General features: G+C 45.1%; 1 protein-coding gene across 1 annotated transcript in view; it reads left to right on the forward strand.

Moving 5' to 3' along the window:
• Nucleotides 1-4,818: 4,818 nt before the first annotated feature.
• The window catches only part of endou (endonuclease, poly(U) specific), a 32,996-nt gene continuing 17,543 nt past the window's right edge, over nt 4,819-20,271 (forward strand). Inside the window, exons 1-3 of the mRNA XM_033049967.1 lie at nt 4,819-5,019; nt 9,849-9,968; nt 14,237-14,356. Of these exons, the coding sequence (XP_032905858.1) occupies nt 4,956-5,019; nt 9,849-9,968; nt 14,237-14,356 (304 nt within the window). The 5' untranslated portion in view covers nt 4,819-4,955. The remainder of the gene's footprint in view (nt 5,020-9,848; nt 9,969-14,236; nt 14,357-20,271) is intronic.

The following is a 20,271-nucleotide window of genomic DNA, read 5'->3' on the forward strand; positions in this document are numbered from 1 at the left end:
TGTTTTTTTAAATGTGTGTGATAAGCACATCTGTATATATACGCACACATAAAATATATATATATTGAACTTTTTTGCATTTTTTATTTTTATTTTGTTTATACACATATATACACATATATACACATATATACACACACATAAATACAACATGCATACACATAAAAACTAACAAAAATGGTGCTAACAGGTTCGGAGCCCATTTTCTGGTTGTGGTATTGAATAGCCTGATGGCTGTAGGGAAGACGTATTTTTATCCCTGTGTAAGAGTGGGCCGGGGACATTTATAGGGGCTCATGTGTGGTCCTCGGACATGTTCAAGGTGATCTACACGAACAGGTGGGTCTGTGAAACTTTCTGTGTGATGTCACGTGCGTGCAGACACTAAATTCACAGGCACTTATTTATACTTTCCAAACATCTGTTTGATGTCTTTACTTTCCACACACACTTGATATTCTGGCCATGAGGTGAAGTTGTTTGCTTATCATAGAGGTTAATGCCTGTTTGCCAAAGATTGCATTCTATGAATGTGGTTCCATTATCACTTGTTTATTTTCAATGTCAGCACCACCTGTGCATGCCTCAAGCTGAGCAATAAGGCCCTAACTAGTAAAACCAGGTCAAATAACCAACCAAACTAACCGATTAATCCATGCACAAACAGCTTTTATTTCATAAATTCATAAGTTCATTAGTTCTGGGACCGAATTAGGCTACTTGACCCATCAAGTCTACTCTGCCATTCGATCATGGCTAATCTATCTCTCCCTCTCAACCCCATTCTCCTGTCTTCTCCCCATAACCCCTGGCACTGACATTTCAGTTCAGTGTTTGGAAGATGAAATTCTGAAATAAAAACATAGACTAGAAGACATAATCAGCAGGTCAGGCAGCATCTGTGAAGGGAGAAACTATTAATATTTCTGATCGATAACCTTACTATGGTTCTTCTATGTACTTCAGGTTTGTTGTCATAGAAACACAGAAAATAGGTGCAGGAGGGGGTCATTTGGCCCTTAGATCCAGCACCGCCATTCATTGTGATCATGGCTGATCATCCACAATCAGTAACCCGTGCCTGCCTTCTCCCCATATCCCTTGATTCCGCTAGCCCCTAGAGCTCTATCTAACTCTCTTTTAAATGTATCCAGTGAATTGGACTGTACTGCCTTCTGTGGCAGAGCATTCCACAAATTCACAACTCTCTGGATAAAGGGCCTGTCCCACTGTACGAGATAAATCAAGAGCTCTCCCGAGTTTAAAAAAAATCAAACTCGTGGTAAGTACGTAGAATGTACGTAGCGGCTACGTCGGGGCTCGTGGATGTCACCTAGCGGCTCGTAATGCTAACGGCTACTACTCGGGGAATGCGGTAACTCGTGAAGCTTTTTCAGCACTGTGAAAAATGTCCACGAGATTCTCCGAGTTCCAATCAGGGGAAACTCGGGAGAACTCTTGAATTACCTCGTACAATGGGACAGGCCCTTAAAGAAGTTTTTTCTCATCTCAGTTTTAAATGGCCTCCCCTTTATTCTTAGGTTCTGGACTCCCCCAACATTGGCAACATTTTTCCTGCATCTAGCTTGTCCAGTCCATTATAATTTTATATGTTTCTATAAGATCTCCTCTCATCCTTCTAAATTCCAGTGAATACAAGAGTCAAGTCAAGTGTCAAGAGAGTTTATTGTCATGTGTCCCAGATAGGACAATGACATTCTTGCTTGCTGCAGCACAACAGAATATTGTAGGCAAGCCCAGTCTTTCCAATCTTTCCTCATATGACAGTCCCGCCATCCCGGGGATTAGCCTCATCAACCTACGCTGTACTGCCTCAATAGCAAGGATGTTCTTTCTCAAATTAGGAGACCAAAACGGCACACAATACTCCAGATGTGGTCTCACCAGGGTCCTGTACAACTGCAGAAGGACCTCTTTATTCCTATACTGAAATCCTCTCGTTATGGAAGCCAACATGCCATTAGCTTTCTTCACTGCCTGCTGTACCTGCAAGTTTACTTTGACACCCAGGTCTCGTTGCACTTCCATTTTTCCTAATCTGAAACCATTGTGAGATAATAATCAGTCTCCTTGTTCTTGCCGCCAAAGTGGATAACCTCACATTTATCTACATTATAGTGCATCTGCCATGCATCTGCCCACTCACTCAAACTGTCCAAGTCACCCTGCAACCTCCTAGCATCCTCTTCGCAGTTCACACTGCCACCCAGTTTTGTGTCATCTGCAAATTTGCTAGTGTTACTTTTAATCCCATCATCTTAATCATTAATATATATTGTAAATAGTTTGGCCACAGCACCGAGCATTGCGGCACTCCACTTGCCACTGCCTGCCATTCTGACAGGGACCCGTTTATTCCCACTCTTTGTTTCCTGTCTGCCGACCAATTCTCTATCCATGTCAATAATCTACCCCCAGTACCATGTGCTCTAATTTTGCCCACTAATCTCCTGTGTGGGGCCTTATCAAAGGCTTTCTGAAAGTCCAGATACACCAAATCCACTGGCTCTCCTTCATCCATTTTACTGGTCACATCCTCAAAAAATTATGATTCCCCCTTCATAAATCTATGCTGACTTGGACCAATATCTATACTGCTATCCAAATGCACCATTATTACTTCTTTAATAATTGACTCCAGCATCTTCCCCACCACCAATGTCAGGCTAACTGGTCTATAATTCCTCGTTTTCTCTCTTGCCCCTTTCCTGAAAAGTGGGATAACATTAGCTACTCCTCAATCCACAGGAACTGATCCTGAATCTATAGAACATTGAATCAACAGCAACAAAAAACGAAATGTACAGTAGGTTTTTCTAACGTGGTATATTTTATTTAGACAAGCTTATTGTATATATTTTTGTTGTTGTTGCATTTCATGCATCTGTAAAGCTGCAGCAAGTAAGAACCACATGGGCTTCCTCCAGGTGCTCAGGTTTCCTCCCACTTCCCAAAGTAGTGCGGGTTTTGTAGGTTAATGGCCTCTGTAAATTGCCCCTAGTGTATAGGGAGTGGATGAGAAAGTGGGATAACATAGAACTAGTATGAACGGGCGATCGATGGTTGGCATGGACTCAATGGGCCGAAGGGCCTGTTCAATGGCGTATCTTTCAATCAATCAAAATTCACCACAAGAAGGAGGTAGACACAAAGTGTAGGAGTAACTCAGCGGGTCAGGCAGCATCTCTGGGGGGAAAGGATGGGTGACATTTCGGGTCGAGACCCTTCTTCCGGCTAAGGAGATGGCTCAGACATAGAATTGTTTGCCCATCTCTCACCCCACTCCTTATCTCTCATTAACCCAACCCCTGACCACTGTCACCTTCTTGATTAGTACAGGTATCAGAGGTTATGGGGAGAAGGCAGGAGAATGGGGTTAGGAGGGAGAGATAGATCAGCCATGATTGAATGGTGGAGTAGACTTGATGGGCCGAATGGACTAATTCAACCTATTCCTTATGACCTTATAACCTTATGATCTTCAATCCTCCTCTGGCTCACTAAACTGCATTCTCCCAACTCCACCTCTCCATAGGACCCTTATGCCCCTGTCCCACTTAGGAAACCTGAACGGAAACCTCTGGAGACTTTGCGCCCCACCCAAGGTTTCCGTGCGGTTCCCGGAGGTTGCAGGAGGTTGCAGGTGGTTGCAGGGAGTGGAAGCAGGTAGGGAGACTGATAAAAACCTCATTCAACGCTTGGTCGAAGGCAGAAGAAGCAGGGTTGCCCGAAGATAGATACAAAGTGCTGGAGTAACTCAGCGGATCAGACAGCATCTCTGGAGTAAAGGAATAGACAGCGTTTCGGGTTGAGACCCTTCTTCAAACTGACCTACAATCCCGGGCGTCTTTGTGAGAAAATGACACCAATTCCTTTTCTCCAAAGATCCTGTCTGACCCACTGAGTTACTCCAGAATTTTGTGTCTATCTTCAGTGTAATCCAGCATCTGCAGTTCCTCCCTACATTCCAACCTCCGCAGTTTTGGGGACAGAGCCTTCTCCAGGGCAGCTCCCAGGCTCTGGAACTCCCTCCCCCAACTGATCCGCAATTCCGTGTCCCTCACCATCTTCCAGTCCCGCCTCAAGACCCATCTCTTCACCTCTGCCTATCCTTAGCCCCACGTCCCCCTCCCTTTCCATCTGTGCTTGAATTGCCTCTATTGTGTTTTGAATTGAATTCTGTCTTTAATTTGTGTACTAGTCATGTCTCTACTATTTATCTCATTCCGCTTACATGTTTTTCCTCTACCTGCTAAATTTTTGTAAGGTGTCCTTGAGACTCTTGAAAGGCGCCCATAAATAAAATGTATTATTATTATTATTATTACATTGCCATTTACCCATGCCGGCCCTGCCCTGACAGTGGGCAGGCTGGTGTCTGAAGCTGGGCTGAAGTGAGGAGAAGCCACCGGCCCTTTCCCTCCCCCCCCCCCCCACCCCCCCCCCCCCCCCCCCCCCCCCCTCTACCCTTAAAACCTTGTCTGAATTATATTTGTGGACATAACCACACACTCCTCCAGCTCACAGTACCTATCAGACTATATGTGTAGGAAGGAACTGCAGACGCTGTCATCCTTTCCCTTTTCTCCAGAGATGCTGCCTGTCCCGCTGAGTTACTCCAGCATTTTGTATCTACTACCTGTCAGAGTGGAGTTCCCCTGTCAGTACAGGTGTGGCACCTCGACTCATTCCCAGTCTTGCCTCCTCATTCCTCATTAAATATTAATATGAATATTTGGCTTAGCCATGTACTGTCGCTCAGCAACTTTATCTCGTATATGTTTACAGAAACTCGAGTATTGACGACGATATTTCCAGGATATATACACCAGCCGGCATTGTTCCTCAAGTCCAGGTGATTGGCCAGGGCTGTGTATTTATACAGGGTGCCAAAGGTCTGGAGACCATTACAGGGACATCCCTGGCTCATCACAATGATGCACCTTGTCGTCTTCTCATTGCTCCTGTCTTCAGCTGCCGGAAAGACGTTCCAAATCCGTGAGTCCGCACTCTACATCTCAACTTGTGATCTCTGGCATTGGTTCTAATTTTGTTATGTTTCCCCTCTCAGAGGGATGTTGTGTTCTAAATCCATAGTTCTCTGGAAATAGCGACGCAAGAACATAGAGTGGCGAGGAAAGCATATGGTATCCTAATCTTGATTTTGAATTGAATTGATTTTTATTAGGGACAGTGCATATTAATAAACATTTGCATGTAATATGCAAGATTGTAGCCAGTAGCTAATTCCCATCTTTTGTCAAGGTAGACACATCCCAAACAAGGTAAAAACAAAAGACAAAAACAAAAACAAAACAAACAATAAAGTAAAAAAATAGCAATTAAAGAGTACCATAGGTTATTTTTAATGTAGATTATGATTGCAGTTTTGATTTTGCAGTAACCATGTTTTTAGATGTTTCGTAAATGAGGTAAGGGTTGGCAGATCCCGTATGACCCATGGTATCGCGTTCCAGGTCTGCGACACTCGATATGAAAATACTGACTGCCCAAAGACACTTTTCCTAAACGGGACTATACAATCACCCCTGGAGGCTGCTCTTGTCGACCTATTTGTGTTTTTCTTTATGAAGTCCTTTAACGGAGGTGGGGCTAGTCCACGGAAGATTTTGTAAACCAAAATCGAGTCCGAATATTTGATTACGTTTTCCCAGCTCAGCAGATCAAATGTCTTCAGGATGCTACAGTGATGGCACATTCTGGGCTTTTTGTCAAGAGTTTTTAGGGCTTGTTTATAAGCAATTTCAACAGGCTTTAGTGTGGACTTACATGCCAGTGACCAAGTTGTTATACAGTAGGTCATGTATGGCACAATCATTGCATTAAAGTATAGTTTGGCTGAATCAATAGTTACATTATTTCTAATATATCTAAAGTTGGACAAATTAAGTGTTCTTTTCACCTGTTGTTTGAAGCAGAGCTGTGAATCGATCACGATTCCTAAATATTTAAACTCATGTACAATTTTAAGTTTTGTTCCATGTACAAACACATCAGGATCTCCATCAGTACTTGCCTTTTTGGAGAAAAACATACAGACAGTCTTTGACACATTAAGATGTAGATCAGAAAACTGCAACCAGTTTGACACATTAATCATAGCAGCTGATAGGTCTTGTGCAGCTTGATGTTTGTTTTTGGCATGTACATACACAACTGCATCGTCAGCATACATCTGGCAAGTTACATTTGATGGACAGCTACTTGGTAGATCATTAATGTACAGACTGAATAATAATGGTCCCAAGATTGAACCTTGAGGTACACCAAGAGGGTTTTTAGAAGTTGCAGATTTACTGTTGTGCACTCTAACACATTGTTTTCTCTGTACCATATATGACTCAATCCATTTCATCGTGCTCAAAGAGAGGTTAAAATAGGACAATTTGGTCATCAAGATCTGGTGGTTCACAGTATCAAAGGCTTTTCGTAAATCAAGAAAAACAGCTCCTATAACACCACCTGCATCAATTTTGGACTTCATATTTTCCAAAAGGAAGCAAAGTGCCGTCTCGGTGGAGTGATATTTTCTGAAGCCAAACTGCATTGGGTTTAGGGTATATGGACTATTGTTTAAATGTTTAATTATCTGTCCTGCAACCCATTTTTCAGCTATCTTGGAAATTGCCGGGAGAATGCTTATTGGTCTATAATTACTAATTATAGTGGGGTCTCCTGGTTTTAAAATTGGAGTTATTACTGCAGATTTCCAAGAATTTGGGAAAACACATTCGTTTATGGACTTGTTGATGATGCTGGTGATTGGAGCAATGAGTGACTGCTTATGAGCTTTAAGAAACATTGTATCCATACCAAAAGCATCTTCGGCTTTTGAATTTTTAAGACCACAAATAATCCTGTGGTCGGGCCGCTGAGTATGAGAGTCAGGAATATAGCTCTTTGCTTGGAGCGCATTTGGAGTACAGTACACAGTTCTAGGCGCCCCATTGCAGAAAGGAAGTGGAAGCTTTGAAGATGGGTGTAGACGAGGTTCACCTGAATGCTGCCCAGATTAGAGGGTCTTTGCTAGAACGGGAGGGTGGACAAACCTGAAGGTAGACAAAAATGCTGGAGAAACTCAGCGGGAGAGGCAGCATCTATGGAGCGAAGGAATAGGTGACGTTTCGGGTTGAAACTTTTTCACACAGAGGGTGGTGGGTGTATGGAACAAGCTGCCAGAGGAGGTAGTTGAGGCTGGGACTATCCCATCGTTTAAGAAACAGTTGGACAGGTACATGGATAGGACAGGTTTGGAGAGTTATGGACCAAGCGCAGGCAAGTGGGACTAGGGTAGCTGGGACACTGGTAGTTGGCCAGTGTGGGCTAGTTGGACCGAAGGACTTGTTTTCACACTGTATCACTCGATGACTCTAAGGGTCCTGACCCGAAAAGTCACCAATCAATGTTCTCCAAAGATGCAGATTGACCCGCTGAGTTACTCCAGTACTTTGTGGCTTTTTGTCTAAAAACCAGCGCCTGCAGTTCCTAGTTTCTATCTCTTCACTCAATGGATCACAGGTTCCTTGTACAGAATCCCTCGAGCCTGTTCCAGGGCACCATTCTTATCAGAGACATTGCAACGTGGCACATGCCTCAGCAGGCCACACCGAGACTCTGGGACGCTTCTCATGCAGAGCTGGCAGTACTGTCTGCAGTACATAGATAGATAGATAGATAGATAGATAGATAGATAGATAGATAGATAGATAGATAGATAGATAGATAGATAGATAGATAGATAGATAGATAGATAGATAGATAGATAGATAGATAGATAGATAGATAAATACTTTATTAATCCCCTTATTCAGGGGAAATTCTGATGTCCTTGCAGCACACTAATAAAAATACAACACAGTATTCATAAAGAAATTCAACACCAAAACATCCCCCCACAGTGATTCCCACTGTGGGGGAAGGCACAAAGTCCAGACTTTGTGTTGGAGGTTCACTTGTACCTCCTCCAACCTCATCTACTGTATCTGTTGTTCAAGATGTGGACTCTTAGACTGGGCGATCGTTTCACTGAACACCTTCACTTGGTCTGCCTGAACCAACCTTATCTCCCAGTTGCCAAACACTTTCATTCTCCTTCCCATTCCCACCCAGACCTTTCTGTCCTGGGTCTCCTTTCATTGTCAGTGAGGCTAAATGCAAATTGGAGAAACAGCATCTCATATTTTGTTTGGGCAGCTTACAGCCCAGTGGTATGAATATTGATTTCTGTAACTTCAGGTAGCCCTGACATTCCCTCTCTCTCTCTCTATCCCTCCCCCACCCAAGTTACACCAGCGTCTCGTTCTCGCCCAACAAACAGTTAACAATGTCCTGTTTCCTTTATCAGCGTTACTTTTTTGCATATCTTTCATTCATTGTCCTTTATCTCTCTACATCAGCGTCTATATCTCTCGTTTCTCTTATCCCTAACTAGTCTGAAGAAGGGTCTCGACCCGAAACGTCACCCATTCCTTCTCTCCAGAGATGCTGCCAGCCACAAATGCTGAGTTACTCCAGCTTTTTGTGTCTGTCTGCAGTACATGCTGGGAGCAATTTCCAGATTCCTTGTCTGTCCGACCTGTCCCTGCCTGACTAGCTCATGCAGAAAAGGATGATAGTATGTTCCATGCAAACCATATGAAATACATCCAAAGCCTGTGGTTCTCAGACAGTGACACTTCAATTTGTGTAGCAGACATGAACCACAACCCATCCCTACACAGGACCCTTGAGTTTGTTCCGCACCCTCCTGTCAGTATATTGGTGTCCCAGGTACACCTGTCAAAAGAGAAAGTGTTTAAGAAGGAACTGCAGATGCTGGAAAATCGAAGGTACACAAAAATGCTGGAGAAACTCAGCGGGTGCAGCAGCATCTATGGAGTGAAGGAAATAGGCAACGTTTCGGGCAAAGAAGGTTTCAGCCCGAAACGTTGCCTATCTCCTTCGCTCCATAGATGCTGCTGCACCCGCTGAGTTTCTCCAGCATTTTTGTGTACTGTCAAAAGAGAAACATGGAAATATAGAAACATAGAAAATAAGGTGCAGGAGTAGGCCATTCGGCCCTTCAAACCAGCATCGCCATTCAATATGATCATGGCTGATCATCCAATATCAGGACGCCGTTCCTGCTTTTCCCCCATATCCATTGATTCCGTTAGCCCTAAGAGCTAAATCTAACTCACTCTGGAAAATGTCCAGTGAATTGGCCTCCATCTGCCTTCAGTCACACAGATGCTGACAAACACCAGCTTAGAAACCAATTGAGATTCTACTGTACGTACCAGACCCGACTGTACACACATTGAGTACCAATTGAGCGTTTAATAATAATAATAATAATACATTTTATTTATGGGCACCTTTCAAGAGTCCCAAGGACACCTAAGTCTACTTGAGTTGCTTGCTGGCTGATTTAGAAACTAGTTCGGAACCATCCTCTCTTCTCTCCCTCTCCCTCTCCCTCTCCCTCCCCCTCTCCCCCCCCCTCTCCCCCTCTCCCCCTCCCCCCCCCTCTCTCTCTCTCTCTCCCCCCCCCCTCCCCTCTCTCTCTCTCCCCTCTCCCTCTCTCTCTCTCTCTCTCTCTCTCCATCTTTCTCTCTCTCTCTCTATATCTCTTTTTCTCTCGCTCTCTCTCTTTTTCTCTCTTTCTATCGCTCTCGCTCTCGATATGATTGAACTTCCAAGCTCATGAGCCTAGGCTTGCCCTTGATGAATGGGGGTTATACCATCCAGCTCGTTCCCTCAGGAGATGTGGTGCAATGATGGAAGGGATGATTAGTCCTTCCCTTAATCTCTTCTCTTGGTTGCAGGAAATAAGGACTCATGTGTCGGCCGCTGTGGGGAAAACTTGAGCCACAATTACAACTGCCAGTGCAACAGTGCGTGTGGGACACACGGAGACTGCTGCCAGGACTACAATACATGCAATTGTAAGTAACAAACCTTAAAGGCCTGTCACACGAGCATGCGCCTGCATGCGGCTAGCGCGACCAAACCGGAAGCGGGGGACCCGCGGAGGTCGAGTGAGTGGCGTGAAGTTCGAGCGAAGTCCGCTGGAAGTTCGCGGGTGGCGTACGGCGTCGAGGTGGCTGCGGGCCGGAAGGCCGTTGCCGCGCGGAATTTTTGAACACGGTCAGTTTTTCGGAGCCCCGCGCGATGTCGGGACCAGCTCTGCACAACTCCATACGGCTCTGGCGATCGAAGTGGGACCGGCCCCGCGAGGCCGTACGGCTCAAGCGACCACGTTAGGTCGCGCTTGCCGCATGCAGGCGCATGCTCGTGGGACAGGCCCTTAACTTTAGTACATTCCTGTCACGTGCTCCAAGGTACAGTGAAAAGATGTTTTTGTTGCACGCTATCCAGTTAAACAAAAGACTATACATGTTTACAATCAATACGTCCACAGTGCATCGATACAGGATGAAATGTATATCATTTAGTGCAAGATAAAGTCTGATTAGAGATAGTTCAACTGACTCTAATGATGTAGATGGGAGGTTTGGGACTGCAATCAAGTTGGAGAGATACTGTGTTTAAGAAGGAAATGCAGATGCTGGAAAATTGAAGGTACACAAAATTGCTGGAGAAACTCAGCGGGTGCAGCAGCATCTATGGAGCGAAGGAAATAGGCGACGTTTCGGGACGAAACGTCGCCTATTTCCTTCGCTCCATAGATGCTGCTGCACCCGCTGAGTTTCTCCAGCATTTTTGTGTACCCTGGAGAGAGGATGGATGGTTCAGTTGCCTGATAACAGCAGGGAGGAAACTGCCCCTGAATCTAGAGGCATGTATTTTTAAACTTATTCCCTTTATCCTGTATCTGTACACAATGGATGCGTCGAGTGTAATCGTGTATGGTCTTTCCAGTGACTGGATAGCAGGCAACAAAAGCTTTTCACTGTACCTTGCTATACGTGACAATAAACAGAACTAAACGTCTGTACCTCGGACCTGATGGGAGAGGGGAGAAGAGGGAGTGACCGGGATGAGCCTGGCCCTTGATTGTGCTGGTGGCCTTGCTAAGGTAGCGTGAACCTGGCCCTCAACACCAGCAAAACCAAGGAACTGATTGTGGACTTTCGAAGGAGTAGGATGGGGACCCGCAGTCACGTTTATATCAACTGGGTTGATGGTTGAAAGGGTCAAGAGCTTCAAATTCCTGGGCGTGCACATCTCTGAAGATCTTTCCTGGTCCGAGAACACTGACGCAATTATTAAGAAAACACATCAGCGCCTCTACTTCCTGAGAAGAGTACGGAGAGTCGGCATGTCAAGGAGGACTCTCTCTAACTTCTACAGGTGCACAGTAGAGAACATGCTGACCAGTTGTATCGTGGCTTGGTTCGGCAACTTAAGCACCCTGGAGAGGAAAAGACTACAAAAAGTAGTAAACACTGCCCAGTCCATCATCAGCTCTGACCTCCCCACCATCGAGGGGATCTATCACAGTCGCTGCCTCAAAAAGGCTGGCAGTATCATCAAGGACCCACACCATCCTGGCCACACACTCATCTCCCTGCTACCTTCAGGTAGAAGGTACAGGAGCCTGAAGACTGCAACGACCAGGTTCAGGAATAGCTACTTCCCCACAACCATCAGGCTATTAAACTTGGCTCAAACAAAACTCTGAACATTAATAGCCCATTATCTGTTATTTGCACTTTATCAGTTTATTTATCCATGTGTGTATATATTTATATAATGGTATATGGACACACTGATCTGTTTTGTAGTAAATGCCTACTATGTTCTGTTGTGCTGACTCAAAGCAAGAATTTCATTGTCCTATCAGGGACACATGACAATAAACTCACTTGACTTGAACTTGAAGTGTAGATGGAGTCAATGGAAGGGAGGTTGGTTTATGTCACGGTCTGGGCTGCGTCCACAACTCTGCAATTTCTCGTGGTCTTGGATGGAGTTGTTTCCAAACCGTGGTGTTTTGCATTCCGATTAAATGTTTTCTACGGTGCACCTGTAGAAGTTGGTGATGGTAGTTTGGGACATGCCGAACTTCCTAAAGGGCCTGTCCCACTTACGCGACTTATTCCGCGACTTTCCTGGCACCCGTCAAAGTCGCAGCAGGTTGCCGGAAAGTTTCAAAATGTTGAAAATCCACCCCGCCACATGTCGCGGCCATTGCTTCCCCTAAGGCCGGCCCTGCCATGACGCATCTATCGGAGACGCTGCCCCTTGGCTCCGACAGTCCTAGTTCATTCCCAACCTCCCATGCTGCCAGTGTGGAGTTTGCATGTTCTCCCTATGACAGTCTGGGATTCCTCCGATTTCCTCTCCCATCCCAAAGACGCGCAGCTTGATGGGCCAATTGACCCAGTCTAAATTGCCACAAGTGTGCAATTGAGTGCTAGAATTTCAGAGGAGTCGATGGGAACGTTGCAAGAATAAAAAAGAGACTGCGTAGGTTTAGTGTGCATCGATATTTGATAGCATGGACTCCGTGGGCCAAAGGGCCTTTTTTCCATGCCACATGACTCGTATCACCCTTGCGCTTGCTGTCCTACAATCCTACCCAGTCCAAGAAAACTCCACTCAGAAAGCATTGGATGTGCATGGACAGAGATAAGATGACTTTAGACTTTAGTGATACAGCACAGAAACAGGCCCTTCGGCCCACCGAGTACATGCCGACTAGCCATACACCGAGTACATGCCGACTAGCCATACACTAGTACTAGCGACAATTTAACATTTTTACCAAAGCAAATTAACCTACAACCCCTACATCTTTGGAGTGTGGGAGGAAACCAGAGCACCTGGAAAAAACCCACACGGTCACAGGGAGAACGTACACTCTCCGTACATACAGCACCCGCAGTCAGGATCGAACCGGGTGTCTGCCGCTGTAATGCCCCTGTCCCACTTAGGAAACCTGAACGGAAACCTCTGGAGACTTTGCGCCCCACCCAAGGTTTCCGTGCGGTTCCCGGAGGTTTTTGTCAGTCTCCCTACCTGCTTCCACTACCTGCAACCTCCGGCAACCACCTGCAACCTCCGGGAACCGCACGGAAACCTTGGGTGGGGCGCAAAGTCGCCAGAGGTTTCTGTTCAGGTTTCCTAAGTGGGACAGGGGCATAAGGCAGCAACTCTACCGCTGCGCCTCCAGCATGCCGCCTATGAATTGTCACAGCATTTTCTCTAGGGTGGGGAAGTCTAAAACTAGTGCAGAGGTATAAGGTGAGAGGGGAAAGATTTAAAGGGTAGCTGAGGGGCAAGTTTTTCACGCAGAGAGTGTTAGGTATAGAGCTGTCAGAAGAGGTGGGCATGATTATGCTGTTTAAAAGGCAGGTACATGTATAGGAAGAATGTAGAGGGATATGGGCCAAATGCTGCCAAGTGGGCCGAGATCAGGAAGACACAGTTGTCGGCATAGAGGAGATGAACCGAATGACCTATATGCTGCATGAGGCAATGGATGCAACTATTGTTACATTAAAATTGAATAGAACCTAGAATAGTTCCCACAAAGTCAAAGATAGTGTGTATAATGTTTAATGTTTTATGTGTCATTCTTAATTGTCACTGTATGTCATGTTGTTACTTGCGGGCGGAGCACCAAGGCAAATTCCTTGTATATGAACATACTTGGCCAATAAACATATTCATTCATTCATAAAGTTACTATTGAAGAGCAAAAATTGAAAGAAATTGGGGATTATAGATTAGTTAGCCTGAGATCTATGGGTGTACAGTGATGCTGTTGCTGCCTGGCATCGCCAGAGACCCAGGTTTGAGCCCGATCTTGAGTGCTGTGTGTGGAGTTTGCACGTTCTCACTGTGACAGCATGGGTTTCTTACGGGTGCTCTGGTTTCCTCCCACATCCTAAAGCGTGTGGGTTTGTAAATTAATTGACCTCTGCAAATTTCCCCTAATGTATAGAGAATGGATACGGAAGTGGGCTAACATGGAACTAGTGTGAATGGATGATCGATGGTCGGCGTGGGCTCAGTGGGCTGAAGGGCCTGTGTCTCTAAACCTACAGCATCAGTCACAGGGAACACGCTGGGATCCATTACCAGGGGAGTGGATTGGGCAGAGTCAGACGTATGAGAGGGAAGCAATGTTTCACAAATACACTAGTTTTGCGAATTTGTGACTAACAGGATAAATAGGGGTGACCCAAGTTGGTCAAGTTTCGGGCTAACAGAACGCTGTATTTTCTGCCCGTGATCATTGCAGCAAGAACATCCTGCAAGGGAAGATGCAATGAGCAATATGACCGTAACGATCCCTGCCACTGCAACAGCAAGTGTGACCAGTACCAGAACTGCTGCCACGATTACTATTCTCTGTGCGGGGGTAAGTGTGAGCTGCAGAATGGATTTGGAGGCCATTCTCTCCTTTTTTAATCTCTCTCCATTCCTTTCTTCCGCTCTCTGCATCCATCCACTCACACCTTTTGACGACTGGATCTTTTTCTCTCATGCTCTGATCCTCACTATCAATCGGCCCAAAGTGTGGCCTATCCATGTTCTCCAGAGATGCTGCCTGACCTGCGAAGTTGCTCCAGCACTTTGTGTCTTTTTTTGTAAACCAGCATCTGTGTTCCTTTCTCTCTTTTGTTTTGCATTGTACCCCTCTCTCTCTCTCTTTCATTCTTTCAGTTTTCTGTCTATTATCCCCTCCTCTTGCAGCCCCACTCTCTCTCTCTCTCTCTCTCTTTCCCAAACCCACATCACTAGTGCTACCCTCTTTATTTCTGTTGCCTCTCACATAATCTCCATCCAGACCAACAAGGCAAAGTCCACGTCATGTGGAACGATAGGTTTGGTTCCCAGCTCAAAGGACAGGTTTGGAGGGATATGGGCCAAATGCGGGCAGGTGGGACTAGTGCAGCTGAGAGATGTTGGCCGGTGTGGGCAAGTTGCACCTAAGGGCCTGTTTCCACACTGTATCAATCTATCACTCTAAATCCATAGTTGGATAAGAGGTGGATGGTAGTGTTCTGTCCTCGTGTTAGGATTAGAATTGTGTATTTTGGAGATATTGCAGATTCTTCTTCATGCTTTGCAGATACTAGCGTAACATTTAAGAGACATTTGGACAGGTACATGGATAGAATAGGTTTAGAGGGATATGGGCAATAGAAACATAGAAACATAGAAAGTAGGTGCGAGAGTAGACCACCAGGTCCGTCGAGCCCGCACCGCCATTCGCTCATGGCTGAACACTAAACAGATACACTTACCCACAAACAGTAGACACAAGACACAGAACACAAGACACTACCCTCCCCTTTATACCGCTATCACCACTCTCCACCCCAAGAACCGCGTGATCTCCTGGGGGAGGCAAAAAAACGGATAAAAACCCAGGTCCAATTCGGGAAAAAAATCCGGGAAATTCCTCTCCGACCCCAATCCAGGCGATCGACACTTGTCCAGGAGATCACTCAGGTCTTACTATACTAACCATACCTAGGTCCATATCCCTGCCCTCTCCCCGTAGCCCCTTATCCCCTTGGCAGCTAAAAAACCATCTATTTTAGACTTAAATATATTTAACGTTTCTGCTTCCACTGCTCCCTGGGGCAGTGAATTCCATAAATTAACCACCCTCTGGGTGAAGAATTTCTTCCTCATCTCAGTTTTAAAAGAGCCCCCCCTTATTCTGCGACTATGTCCCCTAGTTCTAGTTTCCCCGATCATTGGGAACATCCTCGGTGCATCCACCCGATCAAGGCCCCTCACGATCTTATATGTTTCAATGAGATCGCCTCTCATTCTTCTAAACTCCAAAGAGTAGAGTTCCAGCCTACTTAACCTTTCCTCATATGTCAATCCCCTCATTGCAGGAATTAATCTTGTAAACCTTCGCTGCACTGCCTCCAGGGCTAGTACATCCTTTCTTAAGTATGGACCCCAGAACTGTACACAGTATTCCAAATGTGGTCTCACTAATACTGTGTACAGCTGCAGCAAGACCTCCGTGTTTTTATACTCAATCCCCCTAGCAATAAAGGCCAAAACTCCATTGGCCTTCCTGATTGCTTGCTGCACCTGCATACTAACTTTTAGTGATTCATGTACTAATACCCCTAGATCCCTTTGCGTTGCATTACAACGCAGCTCCTCCTCATTTAGAAAATAACTTGCCCTATCATTTTTTTTCCCAAAGTGAATGACTTCACATTTATTAGTATTAAATTTCATCTGCCAAGTTGTTGCCCACTCACCTAGCTTATCTATATCCTTTTGCAGACTCTTCCTATCCTCCTCATCCCCTACTTTTCCTCCCATTTTTGTATCGTCCGCAAATTTTGATATATTACACTTGGTTCCCTCCTCCAAATCATTTATATAAATTGTGAACAACTGGGGTCCCAGCACCGACCCTTGCGGAACCCCGCTAGTTACCGGTTGCCATCCCGAGTATGAACCATTTATCCCCACTCTCTGCTTCCTATTTGTTAGCCAATCCTCTACCCATGCTAATATATTACCCCCAATCCCATAATTTTTTATTTTTAGCAATAGTCTCTTATGTGGCACCTTGTCAAAAGCCTTTTGGAAGTCCAAGTATACCACATCCACCGGTTCCCCTTTATCCACCCGGGTTGTTACTTCCTCAAAGAATTCGAGCAGATTCGTTAAACAGGACTTCCCCTTCACAAAACCATGCTGGTTCTGTCCGATGAAGTCATGTTTATCCAAGTGCCCCGTTAGTGTTTCTTTAATAATTGTCTCTAACATTTTACCCACCACCGATGTTAGACTAACCGGTCTATAGTTACCCGCCTTCTGTTTACTTCCTTTTTTAAATATAGGTGTTACATTGGCCATTTTCCAATCCACTGGGACTGTTCCTGCCTCCAGGGAGTTTTGGAAAATTATCACCAATGCATCCACAATCCCCACCGCTATCTCCCTCAAGACCCTTGGATGTAATCCATCAGGCCCAGGGGATTTATCCTCCTTCAGTCTCATTAATTTCCCTAATACCACCTCCTTGGTGATCTTAATAGTATTTAGCTCCTCCATTCCTACCGCCCCCTGTTTATCCAGCGTTGGAATATTTTTTGTGTCTTCTATGGTGAAGACTGATACAAAATACTCGTTTAATGCCTTTGCCATTTCCATGTTCCCCACCAACAACTCTCCAGTCTCACCCTCCAATGGACCAACGTTCACCTTAGCCACCCTTTTTCTTTTTATATAGCTATAAAAACTCTTACTATTAGTTTTTATGTTGTTCGCTAAATTCCTTTCATAGTCTATTTTCCCCGTCTTAATTAATCTCTTAGTTATTTTTTGCTGACCTTTAAATGCTTCCCAATCCTCTGCCCTCCCACTATCTCTGGCTACCTTATATGCCCTTGCCTTCAGCCGAATACTATCCTTTATAGTTTTACTGAGCCATGGCTGACTGTTCTTACCCTTACCCCTTTTTTTCTTCATAGGAATAAATTTTTCTTGAAGGTTATACAGTAGATCCTTAAACGTACACCACTGCTCATGTACCATCTTATTCTTGAGTCTGCTATCCCAGTCAACTTTGATCAGCTCAGTCCTCATACCTTCATAATCCCCCTTATTTAGACTAAGTACCCTAGCCTGAGTTTCAACCTGCTCCCCTTCTATTTGAATATGGAATTCGACCATATTGTGGTCACTTGTTCCCAACGAGTCCCTAACTATGACATTTTTAATTAATCCTGCTTCATTACACAGGACCAGATCCAAGATTGCCTCCCCCCTTGTCGGTTCTGTGACATACTGTTCTAGGAACCCGTCTCTAATACATTCTATAAACTCTTCCTCTAGTCTACCCTGCCCAGTTTGGTTTGCCCAATTAATATGAAAATTGAAGTCCCCCATGATTACAGCAGTTCCCTTTTGTATCTTCTGTACCTTTGTCCTGATGGGAGCAGGGAGAAGTAGGAATGATTGGGGCAAGTCATTTTGTTTTGGGCTTGTGATTTGTGAATTCTGCAAGGGTGTATTTCCATTACCCAAATGACTGGAACTTGGAGCCATCTGTATCATGCTGTTATTGGAGGGAAATTAACAAAGGCTACCAAATTATTACAGAGGGTATCGCTTAACATCCGTCGTTAGTAATCCACAGGAATCTATAAGTAAAAGTAGAGTAAGCTGCTGGTTTTGGATATTCTGAAGGAGGTGGGTGAAGAAGTGGTCAGGCTGTATGGTCGTTAGAGGTCACCTGCGACATGTCGCCAGGGGTCGCCTGTATGGTCGTGAGAGGTCTCCTATGGTTGTGAGAGGTCTCCAAAGTAGCGTCTTTCTGGTCGCCGCTGAATTTTCAACATGTTGAAATTTTCGGCGACCTATCACGGGTGCCACCAGTTGCCTGTAAAGGTCGCGTTAGTGGAACAGGCCCTTAAGATTTCTGCAGTCAAAACTGCAAAGCAGTAGTTTACATCTTCAGCCAGAAGAGGGCGACATTACACTGCTTGCTCAATGAGAAAGTGGAATCACATTAATACAAATATTATTGCATTTGAATGATAACTTCTCGGTTATCACCCATTTTTGATGCAAAAACTTCACAACAAAACAACAATGAAAAAATTCTTGATCTGGATTCATTGTCAATTTTTAGAGCAGTACCACAATTTGAATAATCGGGGCGCTTGGTAGAGCTGTTTCCACAAAGTGCCACAGAACTAGGTTTGACCCTGACCTCGGATGCTATGTCTGTGAGGAGTTTACATATGTAGGAAGGAACTGCTGGTTTAAACCCAAGACCCAAAGACCTGAAGAAGAGTCTCGACCTGAAACGTCACCCATTCCTTCTCTCCAGAGATGATGCCTGTCCCGCTGAGCTACTCCAGCACCGTGTGCTTACCTTCTGGAGTTTGCACGTTCTCCTTGTGACCATCTGAGTTTTCTCCGGGTGCCCCCGGTTTCCTCCCACATCCCAAAGACGTGCGTGTTTGTAGGTTAATTGGCCCCTGTAAACTGCTTCTAAAGTGTAGCAAGTGTAGGCGAAGGTGGGATAACATAGAACCAGTGTGGACGGTGATCGATGGCCGGCATGGACTGGATGGGCTGAAGGGCCTGTTTCCATGCTGTATCTTTTAATCAATCAATTGAAATCAAGCAAATACTGTGACGCTGTTTTTCCACAAATGAAACTTAAGTTTCAAATTCCTCTTCACCAAAACTTTCAGACTTTGCTCTCATCTGAGTGGGAGGAGAAATTTTCACCATCAAGTTCGGGCCCTAGTTAGGAGTCTCCATTTCAGGCAGAAAATACTGGAGGTACTCAGCAGCACAAGCAGCAACTGTGGGGACAGAAGCGGAGTTTGTGGTTCTACAGGTGCCAGACTTGGATTCTGTAGGCACTTGGCAGTTGGAGTCTGAGGGAGGACCATATATCAGGTAGGCTGGTCTAAAACCCACGATGATAGAGGATATACACTGCCCTGCTGTCACTGTCCATATTGAGCCCACAACATAGACATTCCTGTCGTGAAGAATGCTATTTGACGTCAAGTTAAATGTTGAATTGGGAGTTGTGAACTGTTCCCCACCAATGCGTTCATTTTACAGCCCACAGACAAAATGGTCACATAACATTGTCCCCCAGTAAATTACAAAATGGCAGTGCATTGCAAGCTTTCTGAGTGCAACAATACACCCACCCACCTCCTCGTATCGTTGATTCCTCTCCTCCTCTAAATGATAACTTGTAGCAACCTCCCATGGTTCAGATTATAAAGTGTTTCTGACGTAGTCAAGAGATGGTTTGTGGGTGCATCCTTCAGCTGTCCTGAAGTGAGCAAATCTACTTCAATCACAACGCTTGTCCTTCACACTCTATAACACCACCCAGTTTTGGCCTGAAACATCCACAAACTTGTTGGCAGCATCTAGTCACAGCATGTCCACACTAATGTCTCCCTTCTGAGCTTTGACCTCCTCTTGCTGATTGGGTTTGCACGTCTCTCTCTGCCTCTCTCTCTCTCTCTCTCTCTGTCTTTCTTTCTCTGTCTCTCTTTCCCTCTCTCGCTCTCTTTCTCTCCCTGCCCCTCTCCTCTGTTTCTATCTCTCACACTCTCTCATTCTCTCACACTCTCACTTTCTCATGCACTCTTGCACACACTTTCTTGCACACACTCTCTCACCCACCCTCTCACACTCACTCTCACTCTCTCTTGTACACTATTGCAGATTCTCTTGCACACTCTCACACACACACACAATCATGCACACACACACACACAATCACATACACACACACACTCTCAT

This window comes from Amblyraja radiata, chromosome 33, assembly GCF_010909765.2.
Source record: "Amblyraja radiata isolate CabotCenter1 chromosome 33, sAmbRad1.1.pri, whole genome shotgun sequence".
NCBI lineage: Eukaryota > Metazoa > Chordata > Chondrichthyes > Rajiformes > Rajidae > Amblyraja > Amblyraja radiata.